Source organism: Vanellus vanellus (assembly GCF_965231255.1).
Source record: "Vanellus vanellus genome assembly, chromosome: 9".
Lineage (NCBI taxonomy): Eukaryota > Metazoa > Chordata > Aves > Charadriiformes > Charadriidae > Vanellus > Vanellus vanellus.
The window spans coordinates 6,335,679-6,352,492 of record NC_138914.1 but is presented as its reverse complement, the minus strand read 5'-3'; the positions used below and the strand labels follow the sequence as shown (position 1 = coordinate 6,352,492).

At 52.0% G+C, this 16,814-nt stretch overlaps 1 protein-coding gene across 1 annotated transcript; it reads right to left on the bottom strand.

Moving 5' to 3' along the window:
* Window positions 1-7,494: 7,494 nt before the first annotated feature.
* On the bottom strand, window positions 7,495-9,671 carry GPR27 (G protein-coupled receptor 27; the record flags this gene model as incomplete). The annotated part of the gene is made up of 1 exon (XM_082487787.1): window positions 7,495-9,671. One exon carries the CDS (start codon window positions 9,669-9,671, stop codon window positions 8,529-8,531), a length of 1,143 nt encoding a protein of 380 aa, XP_082343913.1. The 3' UTR covers window positions 7,495-8,528.
* Window positions 9,672-16,814: the final 7,143 nt, after the last annotated feature.

Below are 16,814 nucleotides of genomic sequence, written 5' to 3'. Positions count from 1 at the left end.
ATGCACATCAAACATGCAGCAAATCACCTGTCATTCCTCAAGGAGAGTCTTGCGCACGGGCAGACCCAGCCCGATGCAGTGGGATACATCTCAATGATTTGGCGGGGTAGGTTCCCCCGTATGATCCAGCTGCCTTGGAGGAGGGTGGCAGCCTTTGGGCCACTCTGCCCCATCGTCAGGGCTGGGGAAGGCTGAATGTGAAAGGCTGAAGCCGAGGAAGCCTGGTGCACTGAAGGGAGGGTGGATGGCAGTACGTTTCACGGCAAGTGCAGCGCAGGGGAACAGCAAAGTGTGCAGGAAAGGAGGAATGAGCAACGTGACCATACAGCACCCTTGTAAGCACTCCCATGGCAGGGCTTTCCCAAAGGTCCAAATGTAAGACAGCTTAGTATTGGGGGGGGGGGGGGGGGAAATGAACGCACACACGATGTAAAAATGACAGAAAATCTCCTCTGCAAAGCCCAGTTTGCCTGGGAAACTGGGTATGTGTTAATTGTCTGCCAGGAGTGCCCAGAGCATCCCAGATCGATGCTCCTTTATACCACGGCACCAAATACCAGTGTGTTACAGGCACGTCCCTGTCCCCAGCAGGTTACGAATCTCATAGACCAGATAAAGCACGTATCTGTGCCGTACACGGCGCGTACCCACACCGCCGCAGCCTCGGCTGTCCCGGGATGCATAACTGTCCCTGCGCTGTGTCCCAGCAGGCGGCATGGGAAGGACAGGCTGTGGCTGTGTCCCTGCCAGCCCCCCGCAGCTGCGAGCGCCGGGACCCCCGCGGGGCTCTGCATTGCAGCATACCCCTGCCCGGGCTGGGAATCCCACCCAGAGCCCCCGAAGCCCAGTGCCGTGCCTCCACCGCAGCATTGCAACACGTGGAAGGGATTAAAGCTGGTTTTAAACGCCACGCGGCTTTGTAAATCCCGAGGCTGTAAGGCAGTTCAGAAGCAGACTGAAAATACATCCCGGCTCCAGCCAAACCAGTAGGGCTGAGCCTTCTTCATTCACTTTTTCTCCTGTACGTGTGAGCGTCCTCATGTCATTTCACGCAGACGTTGGTGGGGTCTTCACAAACCAGCAAAGCTGTTATTAATTTCAGGGGGGGGTGAAGCTGGACCCACCCTTTATGTCCTCCTCCCGGCTCCAGCGGCGCCCAGGCAGTGGGGCGCATCTCCAACTGCTTTCATGGGACCTGCCAGAAAGGCCAGCTCAGGGAGAGGCACTGGCGAGGCTGCTGCGAACATGCTCACTCTTTCCAAAAATTTCACCGCATCCTGTCAAATTAGTAGATTTTTTTTTTTTTCCTCAGTTTCTTCTCTCACGTGGGTGAAACTTTGACAGGAAGGTCCCCCACCCCGTCAAATTCAATGGCAAAACCTCCTGACTGCAGTGGTGTCATAATTTTACCTCCCTCCCCACCCCGGTTTCATTAAACTCCCCGAGGTCACTAAGAAACCTTTCGCACGTTGCAACAGAGCCTTCAGCTATTTGGGTTTGGTTTACATCAGCACTTAGGCTCAGACAGATATTGCATAAACGGGGAGTAAGAAAAAGTCAGCCTGGCTGAGAGTTTAGGATCTACGGGGAGGAAAACCAGCATGGAGACCTCCGTCCCCATCCGCAGCACTTTCGGGCAGGTCCTGCAGAGCCGGACTTCTGCAGCATCCGTCACCGCCCTGCCGGGGAGCACTTTGGGGATGCTCAGCCTCAATGTGTCCCTCCTCGCTGTCACACCACGGCTCCGAGCTTTACCTCTGCCTGCGATGCTGCTGGCTCCTTGGCTCGGGTGCCCACGTTCTCCCCCTTTAGTCACACTGCAGCTTGGCTGAACATATTGCACGTTCATCCGCCTTCCTCCACACCCAGATGTCTCCTGCGGCTCCGCCGGAGCTCGTTCCCCCGGGGGCAGCTCGGCCCCGCGGGCACCCGGAGCTGGTGGTCCCTCTGCCCCGGGGCCACTGCAGCCCCATGGCACCCGGGGGACCGTCCCCTCTCTTCCCTCCTCCCGGGGGACCCGCTGCGTGGTGTGAGTGTGCAAGGCCTAATGAGGGAGGGAAAGAGAAGGAAAAAGCCCAGTTGATTTACTCGACTATCAAGCTACTCAACGGTTTCCTTTCCATCACCCTCCTGCAAGCACTCGGTGACAGATGGGGACAGATTGAGTGGTTCGATGGAGTGAGGTAATATTCCACTAAATCATTCCTCTTTCTCTCCCTGTCAGAAAGCACCCAGACTTCAGCCTTTCCTTCTGAATCTTCCTGTGTTCCCCTCTGTGGATTTTTTTTTTTTTTTTTTTTAATGACAAAGCCATTTTAGCTCTACCTCTGCTAGAATTTCTGAGAGAAGCGAGCACTGGTATTTATAAGGTATGATAAAATGGGTGTTGTAAAACAGTTAGCAAGAGGAAGGAGTGAATCACCGCGTGAGAGAGAGGGTTCTGGTGCTGTTTACTGGTGTTTCTGATTTCTTTTTCTCCCGGCGTGCTCCGGCGGAGCCCCGGACGGCGGCGCAGGGACCGCGGCTGGGCAGGCGGCAGGCGCCCGGGCAGGTGCGCCGTGGGCAGGCGCGCAGGCTCACACTGCACCTCTCACAGATGGAGGATCCTTTTTTTTTTTTTTTCTCTGGATGATTTGTTCCAATGGTTAATCATCCTCACACAAACACAGATATTTTTTTTTTTTTTTTTTTTTTTTAATGACACAACAGTAAATAACATTCAGAAACTTTAGGACGGGCTTTCTCTTCACCGAGCGATCTCTTGATTTCTGCCTACTCTATTAGCGCTGTGATGACTGCCTAAAATTAACTGGGACTTCACAGCTTCCCTGTGCCCTTGCAAGACTAGCTTTGAACTTGAAAGCCTCCTACACAAAATGCTTTGCGCTATCAACCTGGTCACAGTAGAGGTGAAAAATGTGGCACTGAAGAAAGTGGCTTTCCGCTAAATACAGCCCCAGTACAACCACGCGTGACTCACGAGATCAAAGACAGAGTGCAAGTACTGAGGTCATTAAACATGAATAGAAATACAGAAATGCAACAGCTTGCATTAAAGGCTTAGCTTGACTTTAAAGTTAAGTGATGAAAGCTTATGTAGTCAGCGATTGTTCACCCGTGATAATGCTCTGCTCTTGCCATCGGTAGTTCTGTGCTTTACAAAGGTGAGTAAGAATAATTAATCATTTTTCAGATAAAGTACGGAGGTGTGGGGCAGTTAATGACTTTTACCAAGTGAAAATAGGCTCAGAGATGCTCAGCATCATCAGCTTTAGGGAAAGTCGGAGCGCCGCAGACGTCAGACCAGTTGGAAAATCAACTCTTGGTCACCAGTTCTACAACTGATGGATGAGTAAGGATTTACCCCGCACAAGGTCCTTCATGAATGATGTGGCATCAGAGGTCATCAGCATGAAAGGAAGTTTGGGGTAAGACTTCCATCGGCACAAAGCCAGCCCAGCATGGCTCTGCGCCAGCTTTTAAGAGACCAACTTCACTGATGGACTTTCTCTGATAGCTCCATTTCTTCGAGATGTTGTATACTTGATAATATTCTGAAGCTTAAGAACACCATAGCATGGGAGATCCTTCCTGGGTCATATCACAATGGAGTTAATTGTAGCCTGTGCAGTGTTTTGAGCAGCTATAAAGGAAGCTGTGCCAAAATTGAGGATTTTAGGGGACCTCTATTAGAAAACACCCACCCCCCCGCCTTGTTTCTAATATTTTTATTTGCAGCATAACTATCTAAAATGGTTTTTTGAGTTTTCTGATATGTCACAGCATCATCTAATCTGCAGCCTAAGTTAATGAAGCGCCTTGAGATACTTAACATTGTGTTCTGCCAATACGTGGCTGTTACTCTGACTGGAGCCACTTCTCTCAGGGTGCTTTGTTGGCAATTCTGAGCAAGTGCAGGTGCTACACCCAAGCAAGGTGACTGTGCTTAACCATGTGGGGCAAGCGGCAGAGGTCCAGCCAAGCTCCGCGCATCCTTTGCTGGGAAGGGAGGGAAAATGCCAGCTTTGCTGTCCTCTGAGCTCAGCACAACGTGTCCCAGGGCAGTCCCGCAGCATATGGCAGAGCAGCCTTCTGGAGGTGTCGCTGTATCACATCCAGGTAGAGCCCCAGGAAAGAATTGTTGCTATCAGACTAAGCCAAATTCCTGCCCTTTTCCTCAAGGCTACTGGCTTCACACCATTCTGGGAGGCAGCTTTGTCTCCCCTGGTGCAGACCTGGAAAAGCGCATGATGACAGCTTGTGAGCTATGCATCCCCCCTGCTCATCCTCCACCTGTAGCATCGCCACCGAATGAGACCTTTACCCAACGAGCTAATTTGGCTGGTGCCAAATATTTCAGCCCCTTTCCTAGCAAACTCTTTCCAAACCTAACAGCAGAGCTAGAAGTACCCCACAGTGCTCCAGGAGTTGTGTGTTGTAACTCAGAGATCGCCATAGCCACCACTTGTTGAGATTTCAGACCAGTGTCATTTCTCAAGCTGGCCTGACGTTTAAGTTTACGCTAAAAACCTCCACTGACTTCAAGATTTTGACTGGGAATGTTTGCAAGGAACGTGTTAAATACCTGGTGAGTGAGTGAAGATGCTAGCAGCAATCAAGATTTTTTTCCAGAGCGGCTCTCAGTGCAACCACAATTCTTCACCACAGATATGCAAAAGCAAGCGCGTGGTGACCTCTGAGCCGGGCTGTGGAGAATCTCTGGGGGAGATGATGTTGGTATTTCCTGTGATACTCATCACTCGTGTCGCTCAGAATATGGAAAACTATCATACATCTGCCTGGAGGGGTACAGAGAAGACGCAGTCTCTATTCTGGTCAAGCACAGGTAGGGGGATGAGCTGGGAGAGCCCCACAGCAGCTCGCCAAACCCTCTGAGAACTTTGCGTTTTGGCCAGTGCGGATGGGGAGGGGTTCAGACCATCTGAGCTTTCGCAAGTGAGCCCAGGACTTGCACAACGAGCTGCAATAGCTTCTCACGTGGCCACGGGAGGTAATTATTAACACCCAGCGCTCGGGGAGTCTCAGCCGCTAGCGCTTCCGAGTGAGACCAGCAGCACTCTGGTTTTCGGATGGGCAGCTGGGGGCATGGAGGCTTACAGCTGCTCTTCACGTGTCCCAACACCATCAGGGATGGCTCACTCTGCTCAGCCCGTTCCCTCTAACGTTATTTCTCTGATTTTGTTACCCAGAGCAGGTTTTCATCCTCTCTGACACCCCTTCTCCAATCTTGGTCACAGCATTTAATCTCCATGACCCACTTTCCCCATATGCAGACTAAAGGATGCTGTGAGAACATGTTAATGCTGTGCCTTAGAAATGCTTTTTTTTTTCTTTTTATTGCAACTTTCTTATCTTTTCTCAGATTTCAGAAGGAATATTTACCCTCTGCTGTCTCTCCAGCCCTTTCTGGTTTTTCATACTTCCTTGGTGCGCTCTCAGCCAACAGGACAGACTCGCAAAGTGGTGTTTGTTGGTGTGCTGGCACCAAGTTCCATTTTCTGGTGTGTGTCTGTCCTTGATACCGAGTTTCACATTTTCTGGAATGAAGCCCTATTGTACAACACCCATCTAAACCCTGAATTAAAGCTACTGGAGTTCCTTCTCTTTTGTACTAGCGTGGCCAGGATCATAATCTGCCTGACATTACAAGTACCTAAAATATTAAATTAACTTCAAACAGCGCTGATTCTGCCCTCAGAGTACATCAGAAGCCCCGAGACAGCCCTGGAAGCTACATGCAAGCAAAAGGCATATGGTATACAGATATCCTTTTTAAACTTTTTTGTACCCTTTTGCTGTAGCAAGGCCGGGTCTGGTTGCCCCTGATGGGTGACAGCAAAGCATCTGTGGTCTTCAGCGGGCAAGAACCAGACTCGCCCATCTAGCAAGGGCATCACTGAGATGGGGGATGCCTATGCACAGGGACTGGCATTCAATAGAGCAGCTAAGTCTAAATAAAACCATAAGGTCACCCAAAGGTGATTTTTTTTCATCCCCCGCATATATTATTGACTATACAACTCATGCTTAATTTTTCTAGAAGTGAAAAATCTGGTCCTTGCAGCTTTTAAGGAGGTTTTAAAATAACTATTCTCCCATCTCTGTGGTTTAAATAGAATCATAACCATACTACTTATAGCCTGGAAGAGAGATAGGATGCCAAAATATCAGGCATTTTTAATAGACTAAGAGAAAGAAAACATTGGCTTGGGTACCGGCAGGATTAGGAAAAAGAAGGCAAGATTAGAGTTAGAGATCACAGTTCTAGGCTCCTCCATAGGAAGCTGCTTAAATTTTAAGGAAATACGATTCTGCAGAAGTTGGAACCCTGCTGAAAAGACCCGACAGTAAAACAGGCATGTAAGGTATACTTGGAACACAATTCCCAGCAACAGCACTGATGCCTTCCCCCTAAGTCTCTGTAACACAACTCTACCCCATTACTCTTTAAGATTCGCTACGCTATGATCTGATATTCCAGGATGAAGATATAATTAGCACTGATAACCAACTCCTGCTGTGATCTGAAGTTCTTGACAGCTTTCCTTTTGTACCCAGATGCATTTTTCAAACAGCTTTGGAAGTGATCGTTAAGTCTCGCTTTGTTTTCAAGATACTGCATCCATAGTCCTATTTCTTAGCCCAGCCCTGGCAGTATCGGCGCAGCCCCATCCTCCTCCTGCCTGCCTTCTCTGCCGCTAAACCGAGCGCTCAAACTGGCAAACTTCTCCTTATGCACTTCAAGAAGCGTTGCCCCTCTGGTGTTCAAGTCTGAGTTGGGGGTAGAAAGCAAGACAGAAAACCAAACCAGAAGCCCCACCTCACTTCATTCCCTGCCTAAATCTGAAGCTGTCGTTTTAGCCCTCTTCTGATCTAACTGTCACACGTCTCTTCTGTGCTCCCTTCGCAATCAGGACAACTAGTTCTCAGTTGATGTCTAACAACTTTGGACTACTCTCTACAGAAGCGCTCTTAGCACAGACGCAGATTTTTTTTCATGGAAATTGAGCTTAACTCTTGCCATTGCGTGTGCGACTTGCTCCAGCACTGCAATGATCGACGTTTGTTAAAAGTTACGTGATACACCAGAAAGCAAGCACTGGACAGCTTCCCCCGAGATGGCTAAAAAGTTGTGTCGGGATCTTGCCATCAGGCTGCCGGTTAAAAAACTTTCAGAGAAGTTTTTGTAGAACGATAAAGCAGGTTAAAATGCCACGCTTAATAAATGGAAATTACGCTTTAAGACGGTAGTTTACAAATGAGTACAGTATTAACCAAGCCACGTTAAAAACCTGCTTTGCCAACTAAAATTAGCGATCCACAATAACGCACTCTCTTCTATCATTAACAGCGGAGCGATTAGCTAAAACAGAAATTTGCTTTCAGTAGACACAAAGAATTGTGCTATTTAAACCTGTTGCCCATCATTAACTTAAGTCTTCTTAAAAATAGCTTTAGTCACTTTTATTGGTATAAACACCTAAATTGAGATCTAACAGCAAATAAGGATTGTGCTTGTCCATAATAACCTCAGCTGTGAAATCTACTCAGACACAGGACATACAGCCTTCCACATACACAAGTTATTTGTCAGCAAAGCAGAATGCTGCCATTCTGAAACAATTACATACAGTAAAGGTTTTCAATATTTTATTAAAGAAAACAGTCAAAATGTACAAGTATTACCCAGGTTTGTAGATAACTTCCTATAAAGGCAGTAAAATATGAATTTCAATCTAGGTTTTAAAAACTGCTATAGTTGATTATTTTTAAAGTTGATATTTTTAAAATCACGTTTCACAAATAGTTCTGAAATATTACCAAATGAATAGTGCAACAAGAAAATTGAAATTAGTTCTACACTGTTTGCATGTCAAGCAAAAGTTATAAGTAACTGCTTCAAATACTCAAACCATTTGAGAATGAATGAACCCAACAGCTCCCACCAAAAACTGACTTCTGACCACATTAGAAACATCCTCTTCTTGTTCTTCACTTAAAATCAAATAATAATAAAACAACACCTCTTGAGGTCATCAAAAATAACTTTAGTATAAAATCGTCTTGGCCCTTATCAAATATTACATGAGTAAAATTGTTAAGCCTTTATCAAAACAGACAGGAATAGGGAAAGAAAAAAAAAATGTCATGGCCTTAATCCGTATCTGTTGGAATCATGTCTAGAAACGTTAGAAGCAAGACCAGAAACTCGGAGCCCTGTTTTGTTTTTAAAAACCACACAATCACAAAGAAAAACAGCTTCTCACTGCCTAAGGTTTGGGGGTGTTCTGCTCGAGTACCTGTTCCCATAGACAGCAACCTTTTATGTTCTGAAGAGAGCATAAGCAAAATATAGAAAAATAAATAAAACAGCTTCTTACAGCCTAAGGTTTGGGTGCTGGGTGGTGGTTTAGTATGTCCCCCATAGGTCACACTCTCTTGAGATCATATGCAGAAACATGGCAAATGATATCCATCTTTCTCTTTTTAGGAAGAGAAAAGCCCCCCTACATCCCAAAACTCTTGAGATCGCAAAGGATGGTGCCCTGGGTGCTCTGGATGCTTTGGCAGCATGGGAAGTGGGCTCGGAGACAAACCCTGAGCTCCTTGTTGAAGATGAAGCAGAGGATGGGGTTGACCCCTGCCTGGGCAAACGTCATCCAGACGGAGGTGGTCAAGTAGACCTGGGGGATGGAGCTGGCCTTAATGAAGACCCGCAGGTAGCAGGCCACAATGTAGGGGGACCAGAGCAGCAGGAAGAGCAAGGTGATCATGTAGAACATCTTGCAGAGCCTTTTCTCCATCTTAAACTCCTCCAGCACCAGCAGCCTCTTGATCTGGCTGTGGGTGGCCTGCCTTATGCCCACGAGGGTGGGCGGCGTGGGCCCCCTGCCAAAGCCAGCCGTCCAGTTCGCAGCTGCTTGGCCGGTGGCTCCCGGCCCGTGGAAGGTCCAATTCTGGCTGATGGCCGGTACCAGCTGGGCCGGCTTCATCTTGCGGTGGCCGTGGATGAAGAAGAGCAGCTTGATGTAGACCAGGTGGGTGGCGGCGATGACGGCCGCCAGCATGAGCATGAAGCCCAGCGTGTCGTTGGCCTTGACGTAGCGGTGCTCGAAGATGCACTGCTCCTCCTCCCGGATGAACTTGTAGGTGCCCACGTCGAAGACGGGGGGGAAGGCCATGGCCATGGAGAGGGTCCACACCATGCACACCACAGCCAGGCAGGTCCAGCCCGTCATGCGCTTGGCGTAGAAGCGGTGGTGGGCGATGGCCATGTAGCGCGTGACCCCCACGCAGAAGAGCAGGAAGGCGGCGTGGAAGCAGAAGAGCACGGCCAGGAAGGCCAGCACCTTGCAGCTGAGGGGCCCGTGGGGCCAGGCGGCCCCGCTGCGCACCGACAGCATGACGAAGGGGAAGCAGGCCAGCGAGCGGAGCCCGTCGGCCAGGCAGAGGTCCAGCAGCAGGTAGTACGGGGCGCGGTGCAGGTGGCGGTCCTTGAGGATGAGCCAAGCGAAGAGCACGTTGCCCGCCAGGCTCACGCAGAGGATCAAGCCCAGGGTGGCCAGCTTCAGCCCGGAGGCGCTCAGCAGGCCGCCGGCGCTGGGCAGGTGCGGGCTGCTGCTGCTCCCCAGCTCGCTGCTGTTCGCCATCGGGTCCTTCCTCCTCCTCCTCCTCCTCCTCCTCCTCCACCTCCTTCTCCTCCTCGGCGGCGCCGCGCAGGCAGGGCCGGGGGCTCAGCGCCGCGGCAGCGCGCCGGGGCCGAGGGCCGCGCCGCCCGGCGCCCCCATGCCCGCCGCCGCCGTCGTCGTCGTCGTCGTTCTTCCCCCGCCGCCGCCGCCGCCGCCCCGGCGCCGCGGGGCGCTGCCGCCGCCGCCGCCGCGCTGCCCGCGGGCCATGCGGCTCCCCCGCTCCGCGGCCGCGCTAGGGCCGCGCCCGGCGCCGCCGCCGCCCCATGGGGCTGGGGGATGCGCTGGGGGCGAGGCGCGGAGCGGCGCGGAGCCCCCGCCACCCCCACCACCGCCCCCCCACCCCTATCGCCCTTACCGCCGGCGAGCTGCTATCGCCGCTGCCGCTGCTGCTCCTCCGCGCCGGGCGAGGGGCCGGCCGAGCCTGCGCACAGCGGCGGCGGCTCTGCCCAGCTCCCGCCGAGGACAATGGGGTAAATCCCCCTCCCTCCGTCTTCCCTTCCCTCCTCCTCCTCCTTTCCTCCGCCCTCCCCTCTCCGCGCAGCCCGGCCCCTGCGGAGCGCGGGGTTGAGTCAGGCGCGCAGCGGCGCGGAGCGGCGCGGAGGTCCCGCTGCCGCAGCGGGGCTGGGAGCGGAGCGGGGAGGGAGGGGGGATGTAGCGGCGTGCGGAGATGGGGCTCGGAGGCACATGGGGTGAGGGCGGGCATCCCTGCGGCGGTGGGGTGGGACGGGACGGGATGGGGTGCAGTGTCCAGCGGTGTGGCCTCGGAGAGCCCCCGTGTCCCCTTCTGAAGACGGAGGGGTGAAGCCATTTGTAGCTTATGGAGCTGCTGTATGTGTGTGCATGGCACAGGTGTGTATATGCCCACGTACGCACACGTGTTGTTACCTACCGCATATATGTATTGATCCAATATATCCATACATTAGTGGTACACCTGTGTCAGATTGACCAGTGTGCTTTTGCTAGATTTAGCATTACTAAATAGCCATTTAACTCTCTGCGCACAGGGGAGGCAGGTGCAGTAGCGCCTGTTGCAGCAGAGCGTCCGGGCGCAGTGCCGTGCTGGGCAGGGAGGTTTGCAGCGGAAGGAGGTTTGCAGCAAGCTCGCGTGGCAAATGTTGCAGTGTGAACATGAAAGAAAAGCTGCCTCTGCCAGTGGGGAGCTGACATTTGGGGTCTGACTGGGGTTCCTAAGAAGGCAGAATGGGAGGGGAGATGGCAAAATGTCCCTAACCCACATAGGTACTTCCAGTGTTTCTGTGTTGTGCAGGGGCTTACCTGTTCCCAGACTCAGTTATATGGGGCTCATGGAGGACTGGGCAGGTAAAACACCTTTGGCCTGACAGAGCTGCTGCTGCACCCGTACTGTTGGTGCAGGTTTGTAACGGGCAGTTTAATTAATGTAGGCCGGTGAGATGCTGATCCTTGTCCTCTCTCTCCCACTTTGCCATCCTGGTATATGTAGGGCAAGGCCTCGCTGTGTGCCTTGTAAGGCACGCACCACTGCGCGGCCCTGGGCTCGCTGGAGATGCTAATGCAATTATTGTACTATTACTGGGTTTCCTTCATGGCCTCTTGTGAAGGACACGTCTGAAATCCTTTTTAAGCATTCTATTAAAAGCCATCAGTAAATTCAGCGTTATTCCAGCAACGATAGCAATTAAATTGTCTGCATCAGGCCCAAAAGCAGATGTTGGCGGAGCAGCTTTTGAGTGGATCTTTCTGGCTGGTTTCAGAAAGTCTCACTGCGTGTGGTGGGGGCCGGGCACCGACCTCGATCGTGCCACCAGACATCCAGAGCAGCTCTGCTGAGCTCCTGGCATTTAAACGGTGGTGGAACCAAAACCAAGCTTTGGCCCAAAGATGTGTTGAGGGCAATCTGTATCACACACAGGACTTCATTTGCCTATGGATCTGGATTGTATTATTTATTGTTTGTTAGTGTTAGGAGAGCAAAGAAATCCTGAGAGAGGGAAAAAAAAAAGAAGTGGCAGATAATTGAGGCTGCTTTTTGCTTCCTACCAGTACCTCTGAGCTGTTTTCAGTTGTTAGGTTTCTCATTTGCACCGAAGTTCTACTGTGACAGAGAATTGCCCACGGGTTGTTCAGTGCTTTGTGCAATTTTCAAGGCGTTTCTCACATTCGCGCAGTGACTTGAGCGCCGGGTGCGCGGCGTCCCCTCGGCAGCCCCGGCAGCGACGTCAGGAGCGGTGTCTTTCTGGAGGAGCCGGGGACACCGTGTACCTCGCTTGCCCCCGGTGCAACACTGCGCCGCGTTAACAGACTCTCCCAGGTGGGGTGCCAGCAGCCGAAGCGCTTTGCCAAGCACAAGTACAAGGATCGGTTGTCCTTCGGGGCGCGTGGCTTTTCGGAGGAGCGGAGGAGACCTTATGGCCCGTGTTAGCTCTGTGATCTCTGCCATCGAATGAGCAAAAGGGAACAACACACCTGCTTCCCTCCTCCGCGCCTGCGGGTAGGGTTTCTCCTCTCCCTGAACGCTCGCCAGCGCAGCTGAGTTGGCTCAGGAGCTGCCGTAATTCACTGCTATCTTGCCAGGCCAGCAGCAAATTGCTAGCTCATCTTTCTCCCACCTGTAGCGAGGGGAGAGCCGGCAGGGAATGGTGTTTCATCCATCTTCCCAGGCCTGCTCCCATGAAGGGGCTGCTCTCTGGTGCTACAGGCGGTGTGAGCCAGGAATTCGGGGCCAGCTTCCTCGCGGGGCTGGCTGAGAGGTGCAATGCTAAAGGACCAGCCGAAATAAGGGGAAAATAAGGGGTAGGCGGGGGGTTAACAGTCTGCATACGAGCGGGCTCCTCACCTCCCAAAGGGACTGGCATGGGGTTGGACCCGCCGGGATAACTCCGCCTGGTAGTTACACCCCAAACCTTGCTCCCTGCCAGGGGGAGAGCCCTCCCTGCCCCAGCCGGGTGCCCCGTGCAGGCAGGACATGCCCGCACCTCGGGGTGCTTCACCTCCTCATTTCATCAGCCCCATCAGGTTCAACCAAGTTCCTCACCCACGCTCAGTCTCAGTTTGAACATTAGGACAATGCTGCATTTATAGTATTTGACTAAAAAATGAGAAATAGGGTATTTTTTAACCCCTCTTCTGCCGCAGAGCTACTCAAGGAGCTCTTCCAGCCCATGGGACTGTGGTGCCTGGGGAGGTGTCCACCGTTAAGGGTCAAAAGGAGCAGCTTGGACTGCCCCAACATCCCAACAGTGGATCCTTTGCCTTTTGTGTGGTTTGGCTCTGCGGGGTGCTGCCGGGCATCCAGCCCCGGCCAAGCGGGAGCACCTCTGTGTGGACGGGTGTATCCCTGGACATGGCACGGCACAGAAACACCAGGCTCCCACCTCCAGTGCCCAGGCTGAAAACACTGGGTGTATATCGATTTGGGCATAGCCAGATCCATCACAGCAGTCGTGGGGAACAGGTAAGTTCCAGAGATTGTAATGAGCGTGTTAAGCTATTTCCCTTTCTCACTTCAATCACTTTCGCAAAATGAGTTTAATGAAGAGCTTTTCTGTGCTTACGAAATGGTGCTGCACAGGCTAGATGGATTCCTCTGACCTTTCAATGTGCTTTACTTGAATTGGCTGCCTCTTCATGTTCTCCGCTCACTGCCTCGAATGGGAAAGACGGCTGAAATACTGACTCTTACAGAAAATACTGCGGCACGTTGCCTTCTTTCCACCAGTCACTGGTATTCTCCCCGAAGCCTTAGCTATTTATTATCGGCGGTGTTATTTGTGTTCTCGGGTCTGGGAGCTCTGCATAACGTTTCCGGAAAGAGAAGCATCCTGTATCCTTGGTACTACTCTAGTAGAAATCGGTGTTCTCTCTGGTGTGACACGAGGGAAGAAGTAGGAAATGTCTTGACACGCCTGAGGGACAAACCCAGAGCCCCTCCATGGCCGAGGTGCCACTGGGAAGCAGGACAGGTGAGAGCAGTCAGCCAAAACAATTTTGCCGCCACAGAAAATTCAGGCAAGGAAAAGTTTTCAGGCTTAGCAATCGAGGAGATGGAAAGGTGAGTCTGGAGCAGAAAGGGGTAGCAGAGGCTTGAGTTGGATGCTGGCACAAGGAAGATTTGGATCCTCCTTCCCAGCTTCCTGTAATTCCCAGACAGCTCTCCGGATGACAGTCGTTATTTGTGTTATCTTTGCACCTAACGGAGTGAGTCAGGGACCAGCATGCTACATAAGCAAAACAAAAAGCTGTCCCTTTGCCAAGGGAACTTAAAATCCAACAGTGAGATGGGAGGGAGCGCCGGTATGAAGCCTGGAGAAGGGGGAGGACGAGCGACCAGCAAGGCTGCAGCTTAGGGGATGGCATCGGCGTAACCGCAGCCATCACTCATCCCTGCAAAGGGAGGAGAGAGTGCAAGGAGGTAAGGAGGGAGGTTTGTGGGTGTTTACAAGGATCATGATAATTGTGACAACGGCAGAAGAGAAGATGACACATTAAGGTAATGTTTGGGCACGGGCTAACATGAAGACAGTGTGAGAAGTTTCAAGTCTGCAAAATTTACAGTACTACCCAAAATAACTGCTTTGCACAGGAGCTTGGCTTGCCCTCTGTAACCGGGGTGCAGCCACGGTACGTGCCAGGGAAACGAAGACAGATTTAAACCAACGCTGGAAACCTACCGACCACCCCAGCTCTCACTGGCAGGGGGTCCAGGTGTCGGGTCGGGGATGGGGCACTGGGGACCGCCATCGGGCTGGGAAGAGCACGGGCAAGCGGAGGCTGGATCTGTGGCGAGCAAAACACTAACGAAGCATTTTGGGTGTGGTTTTGTTCACAGCAGTGCTAGCACAGGCGTGCGAAATGTGCAGATGACACCGGAGTGGATGAGAGCATTAATGTCACCGCTGAATCCCCATTTCCCGGGTGGCAGCAGAGGATCTGCAGGCGAACAGTCGCATAGCCGCGTCTCCCTGGCGGAGAGGTATCTGACAGCTAGCTATCACATTTTTCAAGGGCTTGTTCCTAGCTGTTTAATACTTCATGTGCTCTCTTGGGGAGGGAGGAGAGAAGAACGGAGGAGTATATTTGGCACAGCAGGGAAGTGGACTCGGGTCTTTTCCATCCCTTAGTGCTGTGCTGTTGCAGAGGGAGAGAAAGCCTCCTTCCACAGCGGTACTAATCCTCCTCCACAGCGAGCTGAACGTTTTGAACTTGAACAACTCCTCTCATTTTTTCCCCCATGTGATTGTGAGTCAGGCTGAGCTTCTCTATTCTTCTCCATAATTGAGTAGGAGATTATTTTGACTGGAAATAACCAGACACAGGTATCATGGCTGTGAATGCCTCCGTGCGTGCCACTTGCTAAAAGTTCTGTAGCCTTCTGCAAAGGGAGCTGGTCTTTAAAGGCTTTGCTCAATGGAGAGGGAAGAAAAGCAGAGGGGAAGAATAGCTCCTTCCTGCTCACTTCTGTCACCGGCTCTGCTTAACTTAACCCGCTGGACTGTTGGTGACACGCTGTTCTTCAGAAGCAGCTCTTTTGTGGAAGAGCTCCCCTGTGACATGGGAAATAGCCGCCATGAGACAGGGAATGTCCCCGACATGATGGCTTTCTGCGGGAGCTACAGCAATTCCAGTCCTACGGACATGCTGAGAAAGTTAGGAAAAAGCCGTTCCTCTCAAATCTCCAGGGGAACCTCCCCAGGCACAGATTTTCCCATTTCTTCCCTCCCTGTCACCATAGCTCTCTCCCACGGGATACAGGCCGGCTGATGGGGTTGCATTCCCACCCCTCTGCCCTGCAGGCAGTGAGGGACCGGAGCAGCTCAGGGCAAAGGAGAAGCGGATGCAACGTGAGGCCATGTCAGGGCGCGTGGCGTCCTCCGCTGCCGTGGTGGTGATGCTGCCAGGCGCCATGTCCTGCCGGTCCCGGCTCTCGGCGGGTACCAGGGAGGCGGGTGCAGCCCCTGCTCGGCGCTGAGTTTTAGCGACGTGTTCTCCTGCTGGCAAAGCTGGATATTAAGGAGCGTTTCACAAGATCAGGCTTTCTCCAGTTTATACATAAGTGGGATTGCTTCGGGCTGTTAAACCAGCGTGCCGCAGACTAGCCAACCCCACAAGTTTTATCTGTACCGGAGCAACCTCAAGCCACTGCTGTTCTGGTTGTGCATCCCGTGTCTCAGCTGCTTGCTGAGGAGCTAATGAGCTTTTGGAGATACATGGGTGCTATAAACTCCTTAGGCCGGAGATAAGCAGCTTATTGCCTTTCAGAGCCCTGCCAGCCCTTGGCACTGCTGCTGGGGTGCTTCTCAGGCCCAGAGTTCTTCGTTAGCAGGAAGGGCGATAACGGCTTGCAGCAAATTAGTGTGTTCCCAATTACATGCATACACGCGTGTGCTGCAGCCGCCTCCACGGGCTGAGGTGAAACCCGGCAGCAGGACAAACAGGCAGCGAGAGGCTTTAACCCAGCGTGTTGTCGTGTCTCCCTGCGCGACGGACTGCAACCCTCGCAAACTGCCCTCCCTGCGCGGGGGCTGCCCCGTCTCGTCCGTACGGGAGGAATCCACCACCCTCCTCGTGGTGAAATGGCCTTTGGCCCCCAACAGCAAATTCACCACGGGCAGCACGGGCAGCGTCAGAACAAAAGGTGGCTGTTCGGATTATGAAACAACTTCTTTCCGTTGCTATCCGTTCTCTCTGTCAGGTAGACCTGCTATGAACGCCTGTCTAGAAAATTCGCCGGGTAAAAGAAGAAAGGAAGAGGTAATGCACAACTGAAAGTTCATTTTCAAAGTCACTGCGAAAACTGGTTCTGACTTCCTTAGTAGAATTCAGCCCTTGCTGTTCTCCACTCGCTGCCTACAGTGTCTGCCATCAAAAGCAATCCTGCTGCAACCGATCAACAGGCTGCAGTTGCTGCTCTCGCTACACGCTAAAGAGAGCCTTCAAATAAAATCTGCTCGGCTCTTCAAAGCATCTGCATCTTTACCGTCTAGTTTACTTTTTTGCCCCCTTTTACATATTACCCAGGTATAAATTAGCCCAACGGCACTCTTTCAAGGCATAAGTAGGAACATCATTTGGTATGCAACTCTCAAATTTTTGTTTAGTTGGTCGTCTCAGAGCAGTTTTGGA